Genomic DNA, 25,991 nt, shown 5'->3' with positions numbered 1-25,991 from the left:
GTCGAAACGAACAGCCTATCAGTGAGCCATATTTTGTTTGTTAAGTAAAGCTGTCAAAATTTCAAAAACAAAAACAAAGATGTCGTTCAGTTCACTGCGTTATTTGAAGCAGGGTTCCCAACTTAGGGGTTTTCCCCCCAGATTTAGGGGGCAAATAAGTGAAATGGGATTTTTTTAGGGGTCTGAAATTTTTAGGGGTTTTTTCAGGGATTTTATGACTCTTTAATATTTTTAAATTGATGATAATTTTAATATTTCTTTCTTGGCCTAGCGACTTATAACGACATATAATACGTTATTCTACAACCACTCTGAGGCAATTGGAGGCAATTTTTATCGAATAAAAAAAATTCGTAAATTTATTCATTGTCAACATGTATGATTTCAAAAAATCTGAATCTTCAGATAAAGACGTAGTATTTTGTCTGTATTAAATATAGACTTTTGAAACATATGACAGCATATTATTTCTAAATTATTATGAATTTATATTTTTTATGGGGACAACTCAATAATTAAGGCGATTTTAGGGGTTTTTGACACCAACTTTAGGGATAAATATTTTGGAGAGTTGGTAACACTGATTTGAAGTGCATTGGGGAGTAAATATGTTCCTTGGCATTGGGTTATTTAGTTTTCTCCTCGGTTTTTGCTTTGAGTCGAGATCCTGAATAATCTACTTGCCTCCTTGCTACCAGTGACTGTTTCTGTGAGAAACTTAACGTATTATCATGTCTCAAGTGAGAAAGTGTTGTGTTGTCGCTTGCAATGCTACCAGCGAGACTCATCGTCTTTTTTACTTGCCAAAGAACGATAAATTACGAGAATTGTGGTTGACTTTCTTGATTCCTGTGAATGTAAAGCTCAGTGGTTTGTCGAAGGCACAATTAGTGACTAAACAAGTATGCCAAAAGCACTTCGACAGACATCAGTTTGACAATAAGGGCAACCGGCTTGCGCATGGTTATCCATGCTTGTTTACTGAAGATGAAATACTTCACGGAGTTCCTTTGAGCACATTAGGTAAGTTAATTTCATGTCATAAGTGTTAAAAACTGAGTAACCTGTGGTGTAGAGGTTATATGTTACACAGTTTTCTATCGTTTGAAAGTCCCTACTAACTCAGAATGACTGACATTATTCTCGATTTTTCCGATCGATATGGTTATATGGAGATAACTTCTTAAACGCGTACAGTTAATGTAAAATTAATTATCCTCAAAATTAGTTATGTGAAATTTTCATTATCCAAAGTATAATGGCCAACACATCAGTCAATTACAACTGTCAAACCTTACCAAGCACATAATATACAACATTACAATATGATAACAATTATACAGTACACTGTATGTGTACTGTATAATTGTTATCATATTCATTCATATCACTTATGAATGTGATAGCTACCTTTACATTTGATTTTATTAAAGCTAAAAGCTCTGCGTGATCGAATCAGAAATGAGGAGATCCGCAGACGAACTAAAGTCACTGATATAGCTCAGCGAGTCGCGAAGCTAAAATGGCAGTGGGCAGGCCACCTAGTTCGAAGAGCCGATGGACGTTGGGGTATCATTATTGAATAAAGTATTTTATTGTGCCTTAGCATCTAAAAAGTATTTTCATGCTTTGGACCAAGGACTTTGATTGTATTGTTGTCTCAGGGAAGGACTTTTGACTACTGTTACTATCATAAATTATCATCATCATCATCATTATTACGAGTATTAGCTTATATTAACGACCTACTTCAGGCCACCCCTGCCTTTATCCTTACACTTCCGTCCTGTAATAAGACTAATAATAATATTTGTATCTACATACCCATGCGAGGGTCGATAGTATATTATATAGGAGTGGATATAAAGCTTAGATTCACCATGCTGCTCCAATGCAGGATGATGGGCTACATTTAATTACCTAAATTAAAGCCAAACAAAAATAGTACTCACCGTTAGAAGACGAGGTGTTGTCTAAATCTATCCTGCGTTCGGTTTCATCAGGTTTATCTGTTTCAATATCTATATTGCTATCTTCTTGCATAGGTGTCTTGTCTGTTGTCGTGGAACCTGTATCAGATTGTTTTTTATTATTATTTTATAATATAATAATTATTAATAATTAATTACGTTCCTACAAAATCACCGCAAAAAGAGTACACATGCACAATTTTGTCTTTAATTCCAATATATATTTATGTATATATAGTTTTTTCACTTCCTGAACACACACAACTCTACATTGTAGATAATATTTAGATATTATTTGTTGAAATAAAGTTCGTTGTTTAATAAGCGACTAAATGAAATGAAGTAAATTTTCCACATTTGTCCATCTCAGTTTTGATGCGCTAAAAAGGAAAAACTTATAAAAAACTAGTGTGCTTTAGGCCACACAACTTATGTAAAACTTTTTTATATCTCCCTCTCAACGTCTGTTCACCTCCCTCGATTACACTTTTCGTAACGCACTCACCACCTCACTCCTCCAAGTCAAGCGTGACTACAGAAGTTTTACTTCAATAGTTATTAGAATAAACAGATGGCTTACCATTAGACATCAAATTACATGATGTCAAACTATGCACTGAAAAAGGGCGAAAAATATGCGCGAAATATGCACAATTAAAAAAACCATTTATTATTGGAATTTACGTTTATTTTAACAAATTAACAAATAATATAGTAGTAAAGCAAAGCGAGTCAGTTGGTGATAGTCCAGTTGGTATGACCCCTGCCTTCGATTTGTTTGATTTTAATCCAGTTCAGGGCATGCACCTCAAACTTTTCAGTTATTTGCATTTTAAGAAATTAAATATCAAGTCTTAAACGTTGAAAGTAAACATCGTGAGGAAACCTGCATACCTGAGAATTTTCTTAGTTATCCACGTTTGTGAAGTCTGCCAATCCGCATTGGGCCAGCGTGGTGGACTTATTAGCCTACCTTAAGAAAGGTTAACGAAGGAGATTTTATGATATATTTATAAACTACATAAATACATACAAATGATTATACAGTGTCTAAACACACCCAGACATTGAAAAACATTAATGCTCATCACAAATATTTTCCAATTGTGGGAATCGAACCCACAGCCATGGATGCAGAAAGCAGGGTCACTACCCACTACACCTTGTGGCCGTCTTGCATGTTCTGATGAAAAAGTAAGAGAAATGACGACTTTTAAAACGATACAATGATTAAATTTTTAAAAATTGTAATAAGTGTTTCTCTTTTGTTAAGTTTTGTAACTGACGGTAAGTGTTTTTAAGTTTTAAAAATATGTTAATGTTTAAAGTCTTGTCCACGCCCAAAAGCGCCTGACCTTAATAAGTAATAATAAAAATATATTTTAATGTTTTTCAGTATTCTGTATAAAATGTTGGAGCTGCAGATCGAGTAATGATCCGAAAAGTGCTGACCCATTTGATAACAGCACAGTTCCCATAACTGATTGTAACGAAGAGAAAGGACTGAGCAATTTACCAGGCGTACGACCCTCCATGTGCAGAAAGATAAGGCAAAAAGGCATTTTAAAAGTTCCCATGTAGACGGCTCTGAAGGTGTCTCGATATTCTACAAGTTTTTGAGTCCAGCACAAATAATTTAGTACTTACCAATAACAATGGTACTTTCAGTGAAAACGGTTGTAGCTTCCAAGTTGGTTGGTGGTAAAGCATAGTTATGATCCCTCAAGTCATGTTCAGCTAGAAAAAAATACATGCTATTAATATGTGTCATAACACTGTTTCTCAAGGGATTTGGCATCAAATGGCTGGCAACAAGGGACAACAATTCTTGAAAGCGACATAGACAGACTGACAAACTTCATAATTGTCTACAAAACCTACCTACGGTAGGAACATGGGGTGCCAAACTTTTAGCTTTCATCATTCATCATCATTGTCAGCCGATGGACGTCCACTGCTGGACATAGGCCTCTTGCATGGACTTCCAAACAAAACGGTCTCGAGCCGCCAGCATCCAGTGGCTCCCTGCAACCCGCTTGATGCCTTCGGTCCACCTAGTGGGGGGTCGACCAACACTGCACTTTCCGGTGCGGGGTCGCCAATCCAGCACCTTGGGACCCCAACGTCCATCGGCTCTTCGAACTAGGTGGCCTGCCCACTGCCATATGAATGAATATGATAACAATTATACAGTACACATACAGTGTACTGTATAATTGTTATCATATTCATTCATATCACTTATGAATGTGATAGCTACCTTTACATTTGATTTTATTAAAGCTAAAAGCTCTGCGTGATCGAATCAGAAATGAGGAGATCCGCAGACGAACTAAAGTCACTGATATAGCTCAGCGAGTCGCGAAGCTAAAATGGCAGTGGGCAGGCCACCTAGTTCGAAGAGCCGATGGACGTTGGGGTCCCAAGGTGCTGGATTGGCGACCCCGCACCGGAAAGTGCAGTGTTGGTCGACCCCCCACTAGGTGGACCGAAGGCATCAAGCGGGTTGCAGGGAGCCACTGGATGCTGGCGGCTCGAGACCGTTTTGTTTGGAAGTCCATGCAAGAGGCCTATGTCCAGCAGTGGACGTCCATCGGCTGACAATGATGATGAATGATGAAAGCTAAAAGTTTGGCACCCCATGTTCCTACCGTAGGTAGGTTTTGTAGACAATTATGAAGTTTGTCAGTCTGTCTATGTCGCTTTCAAGAATTGTTGTCCCTTGTTGCCAGCCATTTGATGCCAAATCCCTTGAGAAACAGTGTTATGACACATATTAATAGCATGTATTTTTTTCTAGCTGAACATGACTTGAGGGATCATAACTATGCTTTACCACCAACCAACTTGGAAGCTACAACCGTTTTCACTGAAAGTACCATTGTTATTGGTAAGTACTAAATTATTTGTGCTGGACTCAAAAACTTGTAGAATATCGAGACACCTTCAGAGCCGTCTACATGGGAACTTTTAAAATGCCTTTTTGCCTTATCTTTCTGCACATGGAGGGTCGTACGCCTGGTAAATTGCTCAGTCCTTTCTCTTCGTTACAATCAGTTATGGGAACTGTGCTGTTATCAAATGGGTCAGCACTTTTCGGATCATTACTCGATCTGCAGCTCCAACATTTTATACAGAATACTGAAAAACATTAAAATATATTTTTATTATTACTTATTAAGGTCAGGCGCTTTTGGGCGTGGACAAGACTTTAAACATTAACATATTTTTAAAACTTAAAAACACTTACCGTCAGTTACAAAACTTAACAAAAGAGAAACACTTATTACAATTTTTAAAAATTTAATCATTGTATCGTTTTAAAAGTCGTCATTTCTCTTACTTTTTCATCAGAACATGCAAGACGGCCACAAGGTGTAGTGGGTAGTGACCCTGCTTTCTGCATCCATGGCTGTGGGTTCGATTCCCACAATTGGAAAATATTTGTGATGAGCATTAATGTTTTTCAATGTCTGGGTGTGTTTAGACACTGTATAATCATTTGTATGTATTTATGTAGTTTATAAATATATCATAAAATCTCCTTCGTTAACCTTTCTTAAGGTAGGCTAATAAGTCCACCACGCTGGCCCAATGCGGATTGGCAGACTTCACAAACGTGGATAACTAAGAAAATTCTCAGGTATGCAGGTTTCCTCACGATGTTTACTTTCAACGTTTAAGACTTGATATTTAATTTCTTAAAATGCAAATAACTGAAAAGTTTGAGGTGCATGCCCTGAACTGGATTAAAATCAAACAAATCGAAGGCAGGGGTCATACCAACTGGACTATCACCAACTGACTCGCTTTGCTTTACTACTATATTATTTGTTAATTTGTTAAAATAAACGTAAATTCCAATAATAAATGGTTTTTTTAATTGTGCATATTTCGCGCATATTTTTCGCCCTTTTTCAGTGCATAGTTTGACATCATGTAATTTGATGTCTAATGGTAAGCCATCTGTTTATTCTAATAACTATTGAAGTAAAACTTCTGTAGTCACGCTTGACTTGGAGGAGTGAGGTGGTGAGTGCGTTACGAAAAGTGTAATCGAGGGAGGTGAACAGACGTTGAGAGGGAGATATAAAAAAGTTTTACATAAGTTGTGTGGCCTAAAGCACACTAGTTTTTTATAAGTTTTTCCTTTTTAGCGCATCAAAACTGAGATGGACAAATGTGGAAAATTTACTTCATTTCATTTAGTCGCTTATTAAACAACGAACTTTATTTCAACAAATAATATCTAAATATTATCTACAATGTAGAGTTGTGTGTGTTCAGGAAGTGAAAAAACTATATATACATAAATATATATTGGAATTAAAGACAAAATTGTGCATGTGTACTCTTTTTGCGGTGATTTTGTAGGAACGTAATTAATTATTAATAATTATTATATTATAAAATAATAATAAAAAACAATCTGATACAGGTTCCACGACAACAGACAAGACACCTATGCAAGAAGATAGCAATATAGATATTGAAACAGATAAACCTGATGAAACCGAACGCAGGATAGATTTAGACAACACCTCGTCTTCTAACGGTGAGTACTATTTTTGTTTGGCTTTAATTTAGGTAATTAAATGTAGCCCATCATCCTGCATTGGAGCAGCATGGTGAATCTAAGCTTTATATCCACTCCTATATAATATACTATCGACCCTCGCATGGGTATGTAGATACAAATATTATTATTAGTCTTATTACAGGACGGAAGTGTAAGGATAAAGGCAGGGGTGGCCTGAAGTAGGTCGTTAATATAAGCTAATACTCGTAATAATGATGATGATGATGATAATTTATGATAGTAACAGTAGTCAAAAGTCCTTCCCTGAGACAACAATACAATCAAAGTCCTTGGTCCAAAGCATGAAAATACTTTTTAGATGCTAAGGCACAATAAAATACTTTATTCAATAATGATATTTTTATTTTTCAGGTTGTAATATTACTGAGCCTTATCCTGAATTTTTGGAAACCGAATTCCTTGATGATATAGATATTGATGAGGACCCATTGGCATTAGTCCCAGAATCAGAATCAGAAGAAATGGAGATCCTCTACGACCTTGAGCCATCCATAGATCTAAAAATGCAGGACACACTAAATCTACATGCGCAAATATTAAAAAAAGGACTGAAGAAAGATACCAAAGAAGCACTTTTCAAACAGTACATTATACCAGAAAAGTTTTCATTATTGCATGCTCCAAAATTAAATCCAGAATTATCAGAGGCAGTAACAGAGAGAATCCGTGCGATAGATGCAAGAGTAGTGGTGGCACAAGAACAGTTGGGTCAAGGAATTGCCGCCCTCTATGAAGGTTTAGAATTGCTGATAAATGATTCCAAGGAGAATCTTGCAATAAAAGCTTTAAGTGACAGTTGTCAGATATTATGCGATCTACATCACATGCAAACACAATCGAGGAGGAATCTAATAGAGACAAATGTAGACAAAGAATTATTAAATGTATTACAAGATCTAGAACGTGACGCTTTTCTTTTCGGAAACCATCTTTCAGAAACAATAAAAGAATGTAAAGAAAAAGAGAAGACCCAAAAGTTAGTATTAGTAAAGAGTAATCTAGACACTGAAATCTTGAATTTTATACAAGATGAGAATCAAGAGTTTTCTTTAGAAAATGAAGTTATAGCTGACACAAATGCAAGTAAAGACAATACAATAAGAGGCCCGCGGAAGATTGTATTTGTTGACATTAATGTAGACAATAAAGGAAAAGATGTAAAGCAAGATTTACGTTTAGAAAAAGAATTTGAAACAACAAAACTGGGTACCCAAAAGGTGATCAATCATAATATAGGTCAAAAATACTCTAATGTCTTACAAGATTTGCCATTCAGATATGAACTTTTAGAAAATTCAAACACAAGTAAAAACATTGATGAACAGAACTTAGAAGAAACAGAAATTTTAGACATACAGTTCCCAAATGTCATAAACGCCGAAAAAGGTTTACTTGGAAATAATCGTGCTCGAAAAATTAAAGCAAGTGAAGACGCTGTGAAACAATTGCATATTCTTTCTCCATCAAAAAGGCCGTCAACATCTGCTCGACAAGCTGTTCTCCAGTCGATAAATTCAACTTTGTCGTCTAACAAACAGGGTGGGTTGAAGAGGAATATAGTTCGGAAAGTGAAATTCTTGCGTCCAGTGAAGAGAGCTACTCCTACCAGAGTAGACAGTGTGCAACCAACTAGCGATGAAGGTACATTTCTTTTATTTTAATATAATGCTAGGCAACATGCCGTCCATCTGATGACGTTGTATGATTGAGCATATTATGCTCAATAACCTCCTCTATTTTACAGTAAAAGTCTCACTGAAATCCAGCTGTTCCAAAGATTAGGCCGGATAAACTGGCAGACAGACAAAATTTTTAAACAAGTTTGTTTGTGAAAAAACACATTTTTAATTGATCAAATCAAATCAACTCAAATCATTATTTATTTGCTAGATGTTTTATTTGATCTTTAAATTATTAAATTACATTCAACTCATGTAGAAGGAATTCAAATATTTTCTAATATCATCAAAATAATAGTTAATAATAATAATAATAATAATATGACACCTGCCATCCGTCTGGAGTGACATATTTTTTTCAAACAAATAAATAAAATTAAAATAATTTAAATATATACGCTACAAATAAGCCAAATCAAATAGAAACAGTAAAATGAATTTGAAGAACATTATAAACCATAGAAAATATGCGACGAGTTGGCGGCCAGAGCACCAGCGCACGAAATAACATCTTCATATCGTCGTCGACGTCGCCGTCGTCGTCTGAGGAATTTAAGACCCCGCCAACATCTGCGGGGGATGAGACACCCGTGCGGACGACTCATCGGGGTGTCACCACACGACGACGGCAACAGCAACAACAACAGCAACAACACCAGCAGGACGTCGACGAAGTACCACTACCGGAGAGCTTGGATCAAGAGGGGCTGCGGGCTCCTGTGAGTGCTCCCGCTACCGGTGGTGTAGTGCGTCGCATGAGATGGTCTCGTCCACTCAATGAGAGCGTCATGCGAGCGTACTATGGGGCGACAGAGGGGGGAACTAACCTTGCTGCGTACCGGTCAAGGATGTTGTCTATGTTTCAGACTCTTGAGCCAACAGTGACCGTGACTGCGCAGCGACTATCGGATCAGGTGCGAGCAATCCAGCGACGTCATCTGCTAGATGAAGCTCACCTTGAACGACTGCGCTCTACTTCAGTACAAATCGATACCATCCGTAGCTTACCTCAGCAAACATTGCAAACCAACATCCCAGAGGTGCTACAGGATGGTATCGATATGCAAGTAAGTAGCCAGAATTATGAGCAATTGAGGAGAACTTTGGAGGATTCTATTGTGACATACAGGTACATGCCTCTTAATTTAAGACCAAAATTGCCTCGTTTGCCTGTACATAGACGAAATATGGCGTTAGTGGGGGTTCTAGATCAGATTTTAGGTGAATATCTCGTAACATCTGAGGACCTAAGTGATACGCATTCGATTCTATTCTGTGGAGCCGTTGCGGCGTGTCGTATTGCGGGTGTCAAATTCCCTGAACCACGCACGGTTCCGCAGAGAACGGGTCAAGCACCAGCTTGGCGGACCAGAATCGAAAGGCGTATCACACTGACTAGAACTCTCATAGCTAAGCTAATCTGTTTCAAGGAGGGCAACAATCGCCCTAGAGTTATGCGATTTGTGAATCAGGCTTTTGCTGGGACTGACACACGTCCGTTCCAGTACTTGGCTTGTGTCACCGAACGCATTGACTTCTTGAAGCAGAAAGTCTATGCATGGGCACAACGCATTAGGCGTTATAAAGAGCGCATAGACCGGTATAATCAGAATAGAATCTTCCAAAGTGACCAACGGAAAGTGTACAGGAACTGGGAACGATCCAGTGCCTGTGTGACAGATGGGGAACCTCCGTCTTCTGATGCTATGTCAGATTTCTGGCGTAGCATCTGGTCGGGCCCCGTAGGCCACACTGAAGGCGATTGGATGAGTACTGTCAAGGAAGAGTGTGCAATGGTGGAACAAATGATTCCGATATCCATTACTACAGAAAATGTAAGTTGTGCAATTCGTCCGGCGTCAAACTGGAAATGCCCAGGACCGGACGGATTGCACAACTTCTGGTTAAAATGGTTTCGTAGCGCCCATTCTATCTTGGCAGTGCAATTTCAAAATGCCATTGACACTGGATCGCTACCGGCATTTTTAACAACTGGTGTCACGTTCCTGCTACACAAATCCGGAAGTACCACAGACCCCAAAAACTACCGACCGATAACATGCTTACCCACCATCTATAAGCTCCTTACATCCATTCTGTCATCAAAATTAACGATGCATATAAATGCAAATAATATTTTGGCCCCAACACAGAATGGATGTAAGGCCCGGTCTCGTGGTACAAAGGAACTTGACACTGCTATTTGCCAACAGGTTCGGCGAAACAGAAAAAATCTCACGGCTGCTTGGATAGACTACAAGAAGGCCTATGATTCGGTGACTCATTCATGGCTCATGGAGGTCATGCGGTTGTACAAGGTCGATACAACACTATGCTCTTTTCTTGAGTCATGTATGAGACAGTGGATGACAGTTCTTCGTCACCCAGGCGCTTCTGAGTGTTCTGAATCGAATGAACTGATAGGGATTAGGCGAGGTATTTTCCAGGGCGATAGTTTGAGCCCTTTATGGTTTTGTCTAGCCCTTAATCCTCTCAGTACTTTACTGCGGGATTCAGGGCTAGGCTTTCGCCTTCGCAGGGGTGGTGAGCTTATATCTCACTTGCTTTACATGGATGACCTCAAGCTGTATGCATCAAAGCGTACAGACCTAGTGTCATTGCTGAAGATTACTCAAACCTTTAGCAATGACATAAGGATGGAATTTGGTGTAGACAAGTGTGCGGTCATCAATGTAGAGCGAGGAAGGATAGTGAGCTCCGAGAATATAGTTATTTCAGAAACTATCATTCTCAGATCACTCCTTGAAGGCGAGACCTATAAATACCTTGGAATGACAGAAGCACTTGGTATTGAGACAGGGAATATGAAACAGGTAGTGAAGGAACGCTTCTTTGGCCGCCTGAAAAAAGTCCTAAAAAGTCTTTTATCAGGCGGTAACAAGGTGCGTGCCTTCAATAGCTGGGTCATGCCCTTACTCATATACACTTTTGGCATTCTAAAGTGGACTCAAACCGAACTGGATTCCCTGGACTGTAAAGTCCGCAAACTGCTGACGTCATACCGGATGCATCACCCCCGTTCATCTGTAATGAGATTGTACATCCCACGCAAGTGTGGAGGACGTGGCTTCTTAAACGCCAAGAACCTCCATAATCGTGAGGTGTGCAATCTCAGAGATCATTTTCTCAAGATGAATGTGAGTATGTTTCAGGATGTCGTTGCAGTGGATAAGGGACTTACCCCGCTATCCCTAGGCAAAGAGAACTGGCGCAAGCCTATAGTAATTAGTAACTCAGATCGTGTGGCAATATGGAAGAGCAAGGAGTTGCATGGACGATTCTACAAGGCCCTTACTGGGCCGGATGTAGATCAAATAACATCTGTATCTTGGTTGCAATTCGGTGACCTCTTTGGGGAAACCGAGGGTTTTGTCTGTGCAATTATGGACGAAGTTATAAAGACGAGAAACTACCGGAAACACATTATGAAAGATGGCACTCTAGACATCTGTCGAGCGTGTCATCGTCCTGGGGAGTCCCTCAGGCATATTGTGTCCGGGTGTTCTCACCTTGCTAACGGCGAATACTTGCACAGACATAATCAAGTAGCCAAGATAATCCACCAACAGCTTGCTCTTCAATATGACCTTATCGATTTTGAGATGCCTTACTATAGGTACGACCCAGCGTCAATTCTTGAAAATAGCAGTGCATTGCTCTACTGGGACCGAACGATTATCACTGACAGGTATATTGTAGCCAATAGACCTGATATAGTGCTAGTCGATCGGTCAGTGCGTCGTGCAATAATTGTTGATATTACAGTTCCACATGACGATAATCTGGTTAAAGCCGAAAAGGAAAAAGTATCAAAATACTTGGACCTTGCTCACGAGATTACCGCCATGTGGAATGTTGAGTCAACTATTATTGTTCCGATAGTTGTTTCAGTCAATGGTCTTATAGCGAAAAGCTTCGACCAACACCTTAAGAAGCTTTCGCTTAACTGTTGGATCAAGAGTCGGATACAAAAGGCAGTGATTCTTGAGACGGCGCGGTATTGTGAGGAGGTTCCTCACTCTGGAGCCCTGACCACCGGTTGCTTGGGCACTCAAATGTCCCGCAGCGGGAGGGTGAATTTTTTTTATAAATTTTTAATAATGTTTTGTATTTTATACTTATATTGTTAAAAATTTTAAAAAAAAGAAGTAATAAATAAATGAGAGAATAATAATAAAATCTTTATTGACCAAAAATAGATTAAAAAAACCATAACATTGCCTGTGGTCTCCTCACTAGATTGATCTGTATCATGGAGACCAGGTAGGATTTTCTAATGTTTTCCGTTTGTACTGGGACTAATTACAAAAATGAAAAATAAATATGACTACATTACAAAAAGAAATACATATTTTTATAAAACTATTATTTTATTTCCAGATTCACCTGCATGGATGTACAAGACATGACGAAACGAATAACCATATGCACAGTATAAAGAAGAACAGCACATAAAAGTGTTTTCCATTTAGGAAAAGAGGATTACAGAGGACTCCACCGACTACTATGAAGAAAACACAGAAGACCATCCAAAGAAGCATTAATCAAAACAACTGCACCAAGGAGTCGGCTCCTAAGAAAATGACGCAACAAATTTTTCACCCTAGCCTTTTTCACAAATATTCTATTAATGACTCCAACAACAACCAACAAAGAAAAAACAGACATAAATGAATGGCAAAAGGATAACACACCCTTTAGGAGGACAAAAAGGAAAGAGACAAGCCCAATACAAAACGATATGACCAAAAAGCTTAAAAACACCTCAACTTTCCAATTTCCCACACACAACAGTTTTGATCTTCTTGATGAAGAAACACCAAATGAAATCAAAACCAAAGGCAAAGAATATATACCAAAACCAGAACCTATTTTTGTAACAGGAGTTCTCGACATAGGATCCCTAAAGAGTAAACTAAACGAACTTATTCAAACAGACCAGTATACCATGACTACTCTAAGATCCGGACATGTAATAAAAATAATGCCAAAAGACATTCAAACCTATAAAATCATTAGAGAAAACTTTATCTCCACCAATATATCACACTATACATATCAGTTAAAGAGTGAAAGAGCATACAGAGCAGTTTTACGTGGTCTTCACGCTTCAGAAGACATATCTCAAATATCAAAAGAACTTGAGCGTAATGGACATCAAGTAAGGCAAATAGTCAACATAAGGCACAGAGTAACAAAGGATCCATTGCCCATATTTTATGTGGACCTTGAACCAAGGCCGAATAATAAAGAAATATTTAATATTCAATACCTAAACCAGATGAAAATTGCTTTTGAAGCTCCCTACAGAAAGAAAGAAATTCCTCAATGTAAAAGATGCCAAAGATTTGGACACACGAAAAACCAATGCTACAGACCTTTTCGCTGTGTCAAATGCGGCGAAGATCATCCTACAACACAATGTACTAAAAAACCTGATACTGAGGCAACCTGTGCAAACTGTGACGAAAAACACCCAGCCAGCTACAAAGGTTGCAAAATCTACAAACAATACAAAGAAAAAATCACAAAGACTGCTCCTAAATATAAAGTAAATCAACCAAAACGCACTGAAGAGACCAATAAAACAGCCAACCTGACTCTTGGAATATCAGACTTTAATAAAACATATGCCCAAGCTGCTAGGACCAAATCAACAACTCCTACAACACAGAGAAGAAATGACGTTAATGACATGAGAGATATAATGGGGACAATGTTAGAAAAACTGCAAAACACAATGCTGACAATGATGGAAAAAATGATCGACAAAATGATGGACCGTATGGTTCTACTAGTCAACAGCCTAGTGAAAAAATGACTCGCAACCTCCGAGTTGTTACTTGGAACGCCAATGGCTTGACGGAACGACGTCAAGAACTTGAAACCTTCCTACTTATTGAAAATATTGACATTGCTTTAATATCCGAAACGAGGTTCACACCAAAAACTCACATAACATTAAAAAATTACACCATCTATACGACAAATCACCCTACAGGAAACAACCACGGGGGTACTGCAGTCATTATTAAAACCAGTATTAAACACTACGTCTTGGCGGAATATCGCATAGAAAAAATACAAGCAACATCTATTGCCCTACAAGATAACAAATTTGAAACGGTATTTGCTGCTGTCTACTGTCCTCCTAAACACACAATAACTGCTCAAGACTACAAAGATTACTTCTCTACTCTTAGTAATAGATTTATCAGTGGGGGTGACTGGAATTCAAAACATCTACACTGGGGATCTAGGTTGACCAACACAAGAGAAAGGCAACTCTTCAAATCAACACAAGAAATGAAACTGGAATGCTTATCAGGTGGAGAGCCTACCTATTGGCCAACTGACAGAAATAAGATTCCGGATCTCTTAGATTTCTTCATTACAAAAAATATTGACAGCAATTATATCACAGTGGATTCATGCATAGACCTAACTTCAGATCATACCCCAGTTATCTTAAATATGAATACAACAGTAACTCTAGTTAACCCACTACTCAAAATATACAACTCCAGAACTACTAACTGGGAAACGTTTAAGTTTGTAATAACAACAGAAACAAATCTTAAAAATAAAATTGGCTCAAAAGAAGAGTTAGAAGATGAAATAGAGAAATTAAATAAGACTATTCACAAGGCATCTAATATTGCTACCCCTAAAGGAAGAAATGAAGGGTACCCACCAAAGCATTACTCAAATCTGAAAGATATAAAACAAAAAAATCAGAAACGTCGGAAACTGAGAAAGATTTGGCACACAACTGGATATCCATCAGATAAAGCAGCGTTTAATAAATTTTCTGATGAACTTAAACAGTATATAAATACTTTGGAAAATGACAATATTCATCGCATGCTTTCAAATCTTGACCCAACAAAAGAAACTAACTACTCACTGTGGAAAGTCACCAAAAACTTAAAGCGTCCTAAACCCCATATACCACCTATCGACAATAATAAAGGCGGATGGGCTAGAACTGATTTAGAGAAGGCTATAACATTCGCTGAACATTTATTCACTGTTTTTCAACCGCTCACTGAGGGTTGCCATGAACATGACATAAAAATCAGAGAATACCTAGGAACAGCGAATCAAATGTGTATGCCCTTAAAAAATATAAGCCCTAAAGAAGTATTCGAAGAAATGAAGTTACTTCAGGAGGGTAAAGCACCTGGATATGATCAAATTGACGCCACACTTCTGAAGAAACTTCCATTCAAAGGAATAATGAAACTGGTACACATTTTTAATGCCTGCATAAGATTTGAACACCTTCCTGGTCAATGGAAGATAGCTCAGGTAATAATGATAGCTAAACCTGGGAAACCACCACAAAAGGCATCCTCGTATAGACCTATCAGCCTATTGCCAGTTATTGGAAAGCTTTTCGAGCGAATACTCCTTAATCGAATGAAGGAACATTTGAGTACAGTGTTGCCAAACCATCAGTTCGGATTCCGCGAAAAGCATGGCACTGTGGAACAAGTTCACCGAATCGTTGATATCATTAGCAGAAGCTTAGAAAATAAACTATACTGCTCCGCTGTCTTTCTAGATATTAGCCAAGCATTTGATAAGGTATGGCACGAAGGCCTCATCTTTAAGCTAAAAAGATGCTACCACACAGTTTTCTTGCCATATTAAAATCATACCTGGATAAAAGGAGTTATCAAGTTAAATTTAATAACGACTGCTCTAACCTTTATGAAATCAATTCCGGAGTTCCCCAAGGTAGCATACTGGGCCCTGTATTATATCTAATCTTCACTGCCGATGTCCCAACAAACGATTCCACATCAATAGCGACATACGCTGATGACACGGCCTTGTTATGCTCACATTCAAACTCTTCTACAGCTTCGTTTTTGCTACAGAATCACCTAAGGGAAATAGAAAAGTGGTTCAAACAGTGGAAAATAAAAGCTAATGAAAATAAATCTGTCCACGTCACATTCACACTCTGAAGAGAATCCTGCCCCCCTGTTAAACTAAACGACAAAATGATACCTCAGGAAGACGATGCTAAGTATCTAGGATTACATTTGGATAGAAGACTGACATGGCTAAAACATATTTGGACAAAGAGAAAACAATTGGATGGCAAGCTACGTTCTTACAGCTGGCTACTAGGACGACACTCGCAACTTACTGACACAAACAAAATGCTAATATATAAAGCAGTGCTAAAACCGATCTGGACGTACGGCATACAGCTGTGGGGAACGTTCAGTAATTCAAATATTGAAATACTGGAAAGATTCCAAAATAAAGCACTAAGAACAATGTTTGGCATCCCGCGATGTATCAGCAATAAATACATGGCCGACAGGCGTTTTGGCATGTATTGTCAAAAAAAAATATTTAATAAATTTAATTTTCATGTGTTAATTTTCACAACTCAAAAATATGAAAAAAAAAATTGTCATTGTAGTACAATGATAATGAACTATTTAAGACCTTTTAAAAAAAGTGTCAACTAGCTAATATAATAAGTAAGAAGTATGTATATTGACTAGAGCAGTCTCTAGGCATTATGACATACTACATATAATTATTTTCACAAATGCCTTGATTTAGAAAGTTAACTGAAATAAACATATTTAGAATTTTGGAAAGCGGAATGGCGGAAAAATTTCATACATTACTGGTTCTAGCAGGCTTATTCACTATCTTTGACGTATGCTAGTTGACACTCGAGTTACGAAATTGTGACTATGTAATAAATGTAAACCGGTGCCTGCTAGATATCATACAGTAGGTCGATGACATTTTGTCAATTGATTTGATGTTTATTTTAATAGGTTGATAAAAAGACTAAGAGGCCAGCTGATTTGTCAAATTATGTGTCATTTATTATTAAATAATAATATCAGTTTTAGAATGTTTTAATTTCAGTTTGATTGACAGTAGCAGAAATGCGACTTCAACGAAAAATATACAATAACTGTGAATTTTAATTATTACTTTGATGATTTTGATTTATTGTAAAAGAATTTTTGTCATTTATTTTTTTCTGTATTGTGTTGAGCCTAATAGTTGATATTCATTTTTATAAAATTGAACAGTTTGTAATGCTCAGAATACAGAAAAACACCAGAAGCCACGTTTAGATGTCATTATATAGCGTGCAGTGTGTCCAAAAATTGTAGCAACATCCCGCACTCTTCGCACTTCTAATGTTGCTAGTACATGACGCTGTTAAATTTTTCCCTATTTTGTGGTAAAAGTTTATAATGTTAGAAGGAAAACAATAAGTGTACAGTTCATCACATTAAATGTTAACTTATATGGTAAATAAAAAAAACAGTGGGACCGGTTTTCTATACTACTATCGTTAACAACTGAGTCTTAGGGCCATAAATCATTTCTCTATATCTATCTCGCTTGCACTTATGGGTCTTATGGAGCCGTCTAGTGAAGGGTGTAACAATGAAAGACATATTATCGATAAGTAAAGTTTATTATCGTATCTTGTTCACAAAATTAAAAAAATTAACAATATTTGATTTAATATAATACATATTTCATATTATATAATTATTAACTAAATAAAATTAATCTTCATCTGAGTCTTCATCATCAGAATCTTCGTCTTCTGCCAAATTTATTATAAGCGGCGCGTGATCTCTAATTAGAGCTTTTTGTAAATCTTTGTTTTGAAGTTCTTCGGCATGCCTAACACATTTGGCCCAGTCTTCTCGTGATCAGAATCGTCCAAATCATTATTGACTCATCATTAGCACGTGCGCAGGTAGCCGTTTATCGATAATTAGGGTGCGCAGGTAGGCGCGCTGCACATTCCTATCTTTTTTGACTTTTATGACCGGACGACTCAGATGATAACGCGCATACTATAGTGATTGCTAAGAGTCAGCAAGAAAATGAACTCTTGCTTGGAAAATTAATATAATTATTATTTATCTATACCTTATTTGCAAAATTGAATGACAATAGCTTAATTTTACTGCCCAAATTTAAAAATGGACGCAATTTTGATTTTATTTAGGTATTATAGGACCGATTTTTTTTTAAATAGATATTTTAGTATCGCTTATTAATCATAAAATAAAATATGCAGTAGAAATTTAATAATTAAGTGGAACCCTGACCACTGGTTGCTTGGGCACTCTGATGTCCCGCAGCGGGAGATTTTTTTTTTATAAATTTTTAATAGTATTTTGTATTTTTTTAACGTTTAAAAAAAATTTAAGACAAGGACAAATAAATAATAGATATAATATGACGGTTATTATAATACTTATCAACTAACAAAGTAAAGAAATACATATTTACAATAATAATTTTATATATTCCATATAATTATATGAAATTATTATTATAAATATGTATTTCAATCGCGTGCACAGTTATTATTATCTCGTCTTATTTCTCTTAAAATTCAAGTATAAATAAGCAATTTTATTTCAACTTACTTGCCGGAACCTATGCCTACCTATTTAGTTGATTAATATTTTACTTAAATAATAAATCCTTGAATAGAAATTAAAAGTAGGGAAAATCAAAACCATTACATTGGCAACACTTACAAAATGAAGGCATCGGTTTCTATGACAACGAAATTTACGTAAAAATTATTCATTATTATATCATAAGAATATTAATTTGTGCTACTTACACGTGAAATGTGATACTATCCAGTTTCTTTTTTTTTTACCAACGGCATTTTTACACGAAGGAATAGCACAAGACGGCTTAATTTAATTAAATTTGTCACCTGTATAGCACGTCAAATAACACGACAAACACAGAGTGAGTAATCGCTTGGTGGTGTACTAACCCATAAAATGAGTAGTTTAAATGGCTTCACTTCTTTGCGCTATCACCCCTTCTAGTGTTATTCTGTATTCTGAGTTGTAATGGTTACTTACCGCCTCGGCGATGTCCATCCAAACCATGGATTTGGCTAAGTTGTCGTTGCTTGAAGGTGTCTTGTCCCAATTCCAATAAGTGAGTTCCTTGAAACCGCCGATTACCTATAATACCAAAACTTATTTATAAAAACAATAAATAAATTATGTTTTTATTATGTTTGTCATTTTATTTTGCCCTTATTAAACGTTGGAAGCTTAACTTTTGAATTTTATTAGTATCTTTGGCGACATTGTAATCATGTATCCATCTAAGTATAAATATAAAATTTGACTATTTAACTACTCCAGTCATTATCATAACCAGCTGATATGTTAATGATATGACTGGAATACATATGTTAATGATAATGGCTGGAGTACAACTGATATGTTAATGATCATAATTCGAGTTCAAATTATATGTTAACTAGCGGACGCCCGCGACTTCGTCCGCCTAAAATTCGATGTCAACTTTACTACTACCCCTACCCTTCCACTACCCTTCCACTACTTCAAACCTACCCCTACCCTACCCCAAACCTACCCCTACCCTATCCCTATCTTACCTACACCTTACCCCCATCCTACCCCTACCCTCCCCGTACCCTATCCCTTTCCTACCCTTATACCACCCGTACCCCTATCTCACGCCTATCCTACCCCTCCCCTACCACTTCCCTATCTTACCTGTACCTCTACCCTACCCCTACCCTTACCCTACCCCGGCCCTACTCCTACACTACCCCTACGCTTCCCTACCCGTACCCTACCCTACTCTATAAATTCTCTATCTTACTCCTACCCTTAGCAAAATCGGTCCAGCCCTTCGAGAGTGGTGCGATGACCAAGGGAAATAGAGACTTCTATGCTAATAATATAAAGAGGTAAAGTTTGTGTGGTTGTAGGAGGTAATCTCTGGATCTACTGGACCGATTTGGAAAATTGTTTTACCAATAGAAAGCTACGTTATTTGCGAGTGTCATAGGCTACGTCTGATCCCCATATTCACACGGGAACGGGAACTACGTAAATGAAAGCGCGGGGCGTCATATAGCGGAATTTCTGCGGCTTTTAGAAATTTTATATTATCTCCGAGGCAAGGGCAAATCTTATCTCCATAATATCCTTTTGATTATTAAATAATTTATTTCAATAAGGATTCAAGTTTAGTTGTATAAATAATGACGTAAACCAAAGTATATAAAATTAATAATTTTTAAAACACAAAAGGTACTATATCTGCTAATATATAGAAGATAGATATATGGTGTCGCGGACTTTTTTGTAGAACTTTTAAAGATACATAAAGCCTCCATACATTAATTTCAATTTTACACAATGGTTAAGACAGCGCATGCGAATAAGTCTGCTTAAGAGGATTTTCGGTCCGACCTGTATGACAAAAACTGTGTTAACTCGGCGAATATATATATATATATCATACTAATATAAAATATAGCCTATAGCACTCCCCGATGATGTAGCATTCTACTGGTGAAAGAATTTTTGAAATCGGACCAGTAGTTCCGAAGATTACCCCATTTCAAAAATGTGACCAACTTACAAACTTACAAACTTTACCTCTTTATAATATTAGTATAGATATAGATGTGACTGTTACTGTTAGTGTGACTGTAATAAAACTGATATGTTAATGATAATGACTGGAATACAACTGATATGTTAATGATAATGACTGGAGTACAACTGATATGTTAATGATCATGACTGGAATACATGATGATGACTGGAGTTGTTAAATAGTCAATTATTTTTATCAACCCACTAGCGGACGCCCGCGACTTCAGTTTTTCAAAATTCCCGCGGGAACCATGGATTTTACGGGATGAAAAGTAGCCTATGTGTTAATCCAGAGTAAACTCTATTTCCATTCCAAATTTCAGCCAAATCGCTTCAGTAGCCGCAGCGTAAAAGAGGAACCAACATACTTACACACTTACACACAAACTTTCGCCTTTATAATATTAGTGTGAAGTGTGATGAAAATGATTGGGACTGATGGCTTAACATGCTCTCTGAGGCACAGGTATAACACCAACAACTTCCCAACTGCAGGCTGAGAAGTTTTTAGATGATAAAGAAGCTCAGTATATCAATAGACCCAGGATTCAAACCCAGAACCTTGTTATCTACAGCTACTCTATTACCACTAGACTTATGTATCAGGGTGTATATCATATTCAATTTAATTCTTCAATCTATACTAATATTATAAAGAGGTAAAGTTTGTAAGTTTGTCACATTTTTTAAATGGGGTAATCTTCGGAACTACTGGTCCGATTTCAAAAATTCTTTCACCAGTAGAATGCTACATTATCGGGGAGTGCTATAGGCTATATTTTATATTAGTATGGTATATATTCGCCGAGTTAACACAGTTTTTGTCATACAGACAGGTCGGACCGAAAATCCTCTTAAGCAGACTTATTCGCATGCGCTGCCTTAACCATTGTTTAAAATTTAAATTAATGTATGGAGGCTTTATGTATCTTTAAAAGTTCTACAAAAAAGTCCGCGACGCCATATATCTATCTTCTATATATTAGCAGATATAGTACCTTTTGTGTTTTAAAAATTATTAATTTTATATACTTAGGTTTGCGTCATTATTTATGCTACTTAACTTAAATCCTTATCAAAATAAATTATTTAATAATCACAAGGATATTATGGAGATAAGATTTGCCCTTTATAGTATGCTAATTAGTTTAATAGTTTCGGAGATAATACAAAATTTCTAAAAGACGCAGAAATTCCGCTACATGACGCCCCGCGCTCTCAATTACGTAGTTCCCGTTCCCGTGTGAATATGGGGATCAAGCGTAGCCTATGACACTCGCAAATAACGTAGCTTACTACTGGTAAAGAATTTTCTAAATCGGTCCAGTAGATCCAGAGATTACCCCTCTTTAGTTTCTTAGGAAATAGTCCTTTGGTCATCGCACCACGCTCAAAGAGCAGGACCGATTTTGCTAAAGGTAGGGGAATAGGTTAAGCAATCAAAATGTATATATTTTTATATGTATCAACATGTAACTTTTTACTGAGTAGTCCGATTTTGATAATTTTTTCAATTAGAAGGGTTGGATTTTCTTTTCCAAATTTACATAGCACCTCATATACGCTATGTTTCGAATAAGGTCCCATATAAATTTGGAGAAGAAAATCCAACCATAAGGGTAGGAAAACAGGAGATGATTGATTGTATACATATTAATTGTAAAGTAAAACCGAACATAACTTCTCATAATGTTATCCAATTTTAATAGTAGATTGTTATACAAGGGGCTAAAAAGACCCATTATATACGAGGTATTTTTAGGGCCCGAGACGAAGGCGAGGGCCGCCTAAATAGAAACCGAGTTTATAATGGGTTTAGCCCCACGTGCTCTGCTTTTCACTACGATTGCTAGAAAATAAAATAGTTTAGTACAATATTCAATGATTTATATTAATTGAAAATTAAATGTACAAAGTCTACAATTTTGGATATTAAGGGAGATGCTTTTACCCGGCAACATAATTTCCGACTCCTGTGAAGATGAATAATGACTATTTGAGGTAAACGTGGGAGATAATAGTTTAAAAAACTCCTTTCGTAAGTGAATCCATTCGTTGTTGTTTTCTCCACTTTACCTAGGTAGGTATTTAAGTAAATGCGTCTAGACTTTGATGGTAACAGATTGAAAATTTCATCCATCTCCAAATTAGGATCACCATTATCACTAGATGAAGACAACAATAACAAAAAAGAAATATAAAAATTAAAAATATAAAATCAAGCAGTTTTATTTTAAACCCCTTGTGTATCTAAAATTAAATTAAATTGGAGCGGTATCGTACCTAACCCCATTTCAACGTTTTCATGGGACATCACTAACGCAATCGATATCGATATGGTGAGGTATTCCCATCACTGCTTGCGACACTAGCGCTGTGCGGCAACAGTAGAACTAGCCGTCACTTTAGGCACTTTCCTATCTGTTTCTAGTCTATAGTGATCTGTGGTCTATAGTGATCTGCATGCCGTGGGAACTTAGAAGAACGTGAAATCTTTATGAATCAGCGCCATCTACATCCTAGATTTAAGATTCCAGGATAGTAAATTCAATTACTTATGGTGTGTATGTATTATAATGTTTTTAGAGATTTAAACCGTGTAAGTAAGAAAAAAAAAACAAAAAAAAGAATTATTTATCCTTTTAATTTTGACTTGCAATAGGAAGAATGTGTTTATATTTCTAAAGCAAAGGGATTATTAAAGAAAGACAGTAACTGCACATTAATTTTAACGATGTTCCATATAGTCATTTGGCCTAGTGGTGCATAACAAAGAAACGATTTAATAATTCTGAGTTCGAGCCCGGACAATGGAAAACTTTATGTCTTTATTTTTTTTTTCAATTGGTTTCTTCAACTATTACAAAATTTAAAAATTTCTCATTTACAAAAAATATGCATTATTATTTTTATAACATAATGGATACTATACTAAAAATACTGTAGCTAGTCACTAGATGGCGCTATCAAAAGCGTTCCGAAAAAAGTTAGAGTAGCCTATCTATCTCCAATAATACATTGTACTCTTTGGTGATCTGTGACTGGAACTGGAAACTGGAAATATGAGAACTGTTTTCTTTAATTCTTGTTGAATTTTAGTTTTGTTGTGCTTTTCGTTCAAAATAAACGACGACTTTTAAAACGATACAATGATTAAATTTTTAAAAATTGTAATAAGCGTTTCTCTTTTGTTAAGTTTTGTAACTGACGGTAAGTGTTTTTAAGTTTTAAAAATATGTTAATGTTTAAAGTCACGTCCACGCCCAAAAGCGCCTGACCTTAATAAGTAATAATAAAAATATATTTTAATGTTTTTCAGTATTCTGTATAAAATGTTGGAGCTGCAGATCGAGTAATGATCCGAAATGTGCTGACCCATTTGATAACAGCACAGTTCCCATAACTGATTGTAACGAAGAGAAAGGACTGAGCAATTTACCAGGCGTACGACCCTCCATGTGCAGAAAGATAAGGCAAAAAGGTATTTTAAAAGTTCCCATGTAGAGGGCTCCGAAGGTTGCCTCTGAAGGTGTCTCGATATTCTACAAGGTATTTTTCGGGATCTACTGAACTGTTTGATCTTGTTTATATTTCAACATTCTGTAAAAGGACTACCAGGCATTACAGAGCACAATCTAATATACCTTGGAGGCAAACTATGCTCAGAGGAACAATTATCCGCCCATTTTAATATACTCGCGTATAATTTGTTAAGAGGAGAATGAAAATCGGTCGGAACGCTAAATTGCTAATCATTATGTAAATATTTTTAAATAAAGGATCTCCTTTACATAAAAGTATTTATTAAAAATATTTATTTATGATTAGGCTATCTGGCCTACTCATTGTTTCATTGTATGTTGTTTGCCTCAAAACAACACATTATGTTTCATAATGACATATTTGTACCTGATGATAATATGATAATAAATTTGTCAAGAACTTAAAATTTAAGTTACGAAGGTTTTAAACACACCTTGATCCGAGAAGAGCCCACAACAAACTCTGCCAGGTTTTCTTCTTTAGTTTATCACCATTTAACAATAGCTATTTTACTAGCCAGTCAATAACACATTTCTTTTCCAATTTCTCACAAAAAACTTATCTAGAATGCAAAAATTAAAATGATTTTACATATAAAACTCAGCTATCTCCTGGATTTCTGTTTATATCTTTTTAAATAATAACTGTATTGGGGCAATTTTGGGCTATTTCCTTTGATTTGGTATTATTTATTGGCACTTTCATTAGGAACATAAAATTTATAACTTTTGAAACTTCTTTTCCAGTTAATGGTGAATGGCGTTACTTTAGGGGCTGTGCATATCTAGGCGAAGCCGGGATTCAGGGCGATGAAAGATTTTGTTTGATGAGAACAGGAACGTATAACATATTCATGGAATACTGTACTTGTGACAGTAAAGATGGATGCAATGCTTCAGGAATTATCGGTCCTATGCCTTTCATGATATTCATTTCTGGCATGGGCTTGTATTTTAAATTTTTTTAGGTTAGTCTTTTTCTTTATTGCATGACACTGTTGTTGTCTGTCCTTTTTATTATTATTTTAAGATTATCTCATTTCAAGTGGATCTGAAATTAATATCAATCATGTATTTAGCATAGAATAATGTACTTTTTAAATTGTGAAACAAGTTATCATGTTTTTACACACATAGGACACACAAACTCACAAAATCTTATTTATAATATTACTATTGTTGATTTATAATATTAATTCACAATCTTTTGTAAGATTACTTTGATCTGTTAACAAAATATTGTTTTAATTAGATTAGCATGTATTATGTACTGAATATGAAGCCATGGATATTGAGATACCTCTGTATTGATATTAAGAATTAAGAATGTTATATGGGCAACTATTATTAATACTAGCATTATAGTAGTGCTGAATAGATTTAAGCTAAAAATTATTTAGATACAAATACAGTTTTCGTATATGTGGAAGACTGAAAATTCCGTCCAGTTTTTTATACTTACATTTAAGGAGAATATAAAAATTAGATTAGTATGCATTAAGTATAAGCACCACTGTAAAGATTTAAGCTTCTAAAATGCTTATATTTTTTGTAGATGAAAATGCAGTTTTTATATAGCCATGACTGAAAATTCCGCCCAATTTTTATACCTACATTTAAGGAAAATTATAACAATTTTTAAAACATGCTTGTTTTTATTGTAATTTAAAATCTTTGATATGAATCTGACTTTGGTGATTGTGAGAAGACATATT

At 36.2% G+C, this 25,991-nt stretch overlaps 2 protein-coding genes across 6 annotated transcripts; both read left to right on the top strand.

Annotated features, from left to right (window-relative positions):
* Window positions 1-112: 112 nt before the first annotated feature.
* On the top strand, window positions 113-19,329 carry LOC112045019 (probable RNA-directed DNA polymerase from transposon BS). Of its 5 annotated transcripts, XM_052887510.1 has the most exons (5): window positions 113-1,023; window positions 4,771-4,860; window positions 6,409-6,525; window positions 6,922-8,211; window positions 12,651-19,329. In XM_052887510.1, exons 1-5 carry the CDS (start codon window positions 732-734, stop codon window positions 12,677-12,679), a joined length of 1,818 nt encoding a protein of 605 aa, XP_052743470.1. In that variant the 5' UTR covers window positions 113-731; the 3' UTR covers window positions 12,680-19,329. The 5 variants fall into 5 exon arrangements, with proteins under 5 accessions (XP_052743470.1, XP_052743471.1, XP_052743472.1 ...); XM_052887511.1 differs by lacking the exon at window positions 4,771-4,860 and having other exon boundaries at window positions 116-1,023; XM_052887512.1 differs by lacking the exons at window positions 4,771-4,860; window positions 6,409-6,525 and having other exon boundaries at window positions 121-1,023.
* Window positions 19,330-23,755: 4,426 nt separating this feature from the next.
* LOC112045002 (uncharacterized) lies at window positions 23,756-25,920 on the top strand. Its single transcript, XM_024081027.2, has 3 exons — window positions 23,756-23,944; window positions 24,054-24,215; window positions 25,024-25,920. The coding sequence occupies exons 1-3, from the start codon at window positions 23,884-23,886 to the stop codon at window positions 25,242-25,244; spliced, it is 444 nt and encodes a 147-aa protein (XP_023936795.2). The 5' UTR covers window positions 23,756-23,883; the 3' UTR covers window positions 25,245-25,920.
* Window positions 25,921-25,991: the final 71 nt, after the last annotated feature.

This window comes from Bicyclus anynana, chromosome 19 (assembly GCF_947172395.1).
Source record: "Bicyclus anynana chromosome 19, ilBicAnyn1.1, whole genome shotgun sequence".
Lineage (NCBI taxonomy): Eukaryota > Metazoa > Arthropoda > Insecta > Lepidoptera > Nymphalidae > Bicyclus > Bicyclus anynana.
The sequence above is the reverse complement of the archived record's forward strand: the minus strand, read 5'-3'. Positions and strand labels throughout refer to the sequence as shown.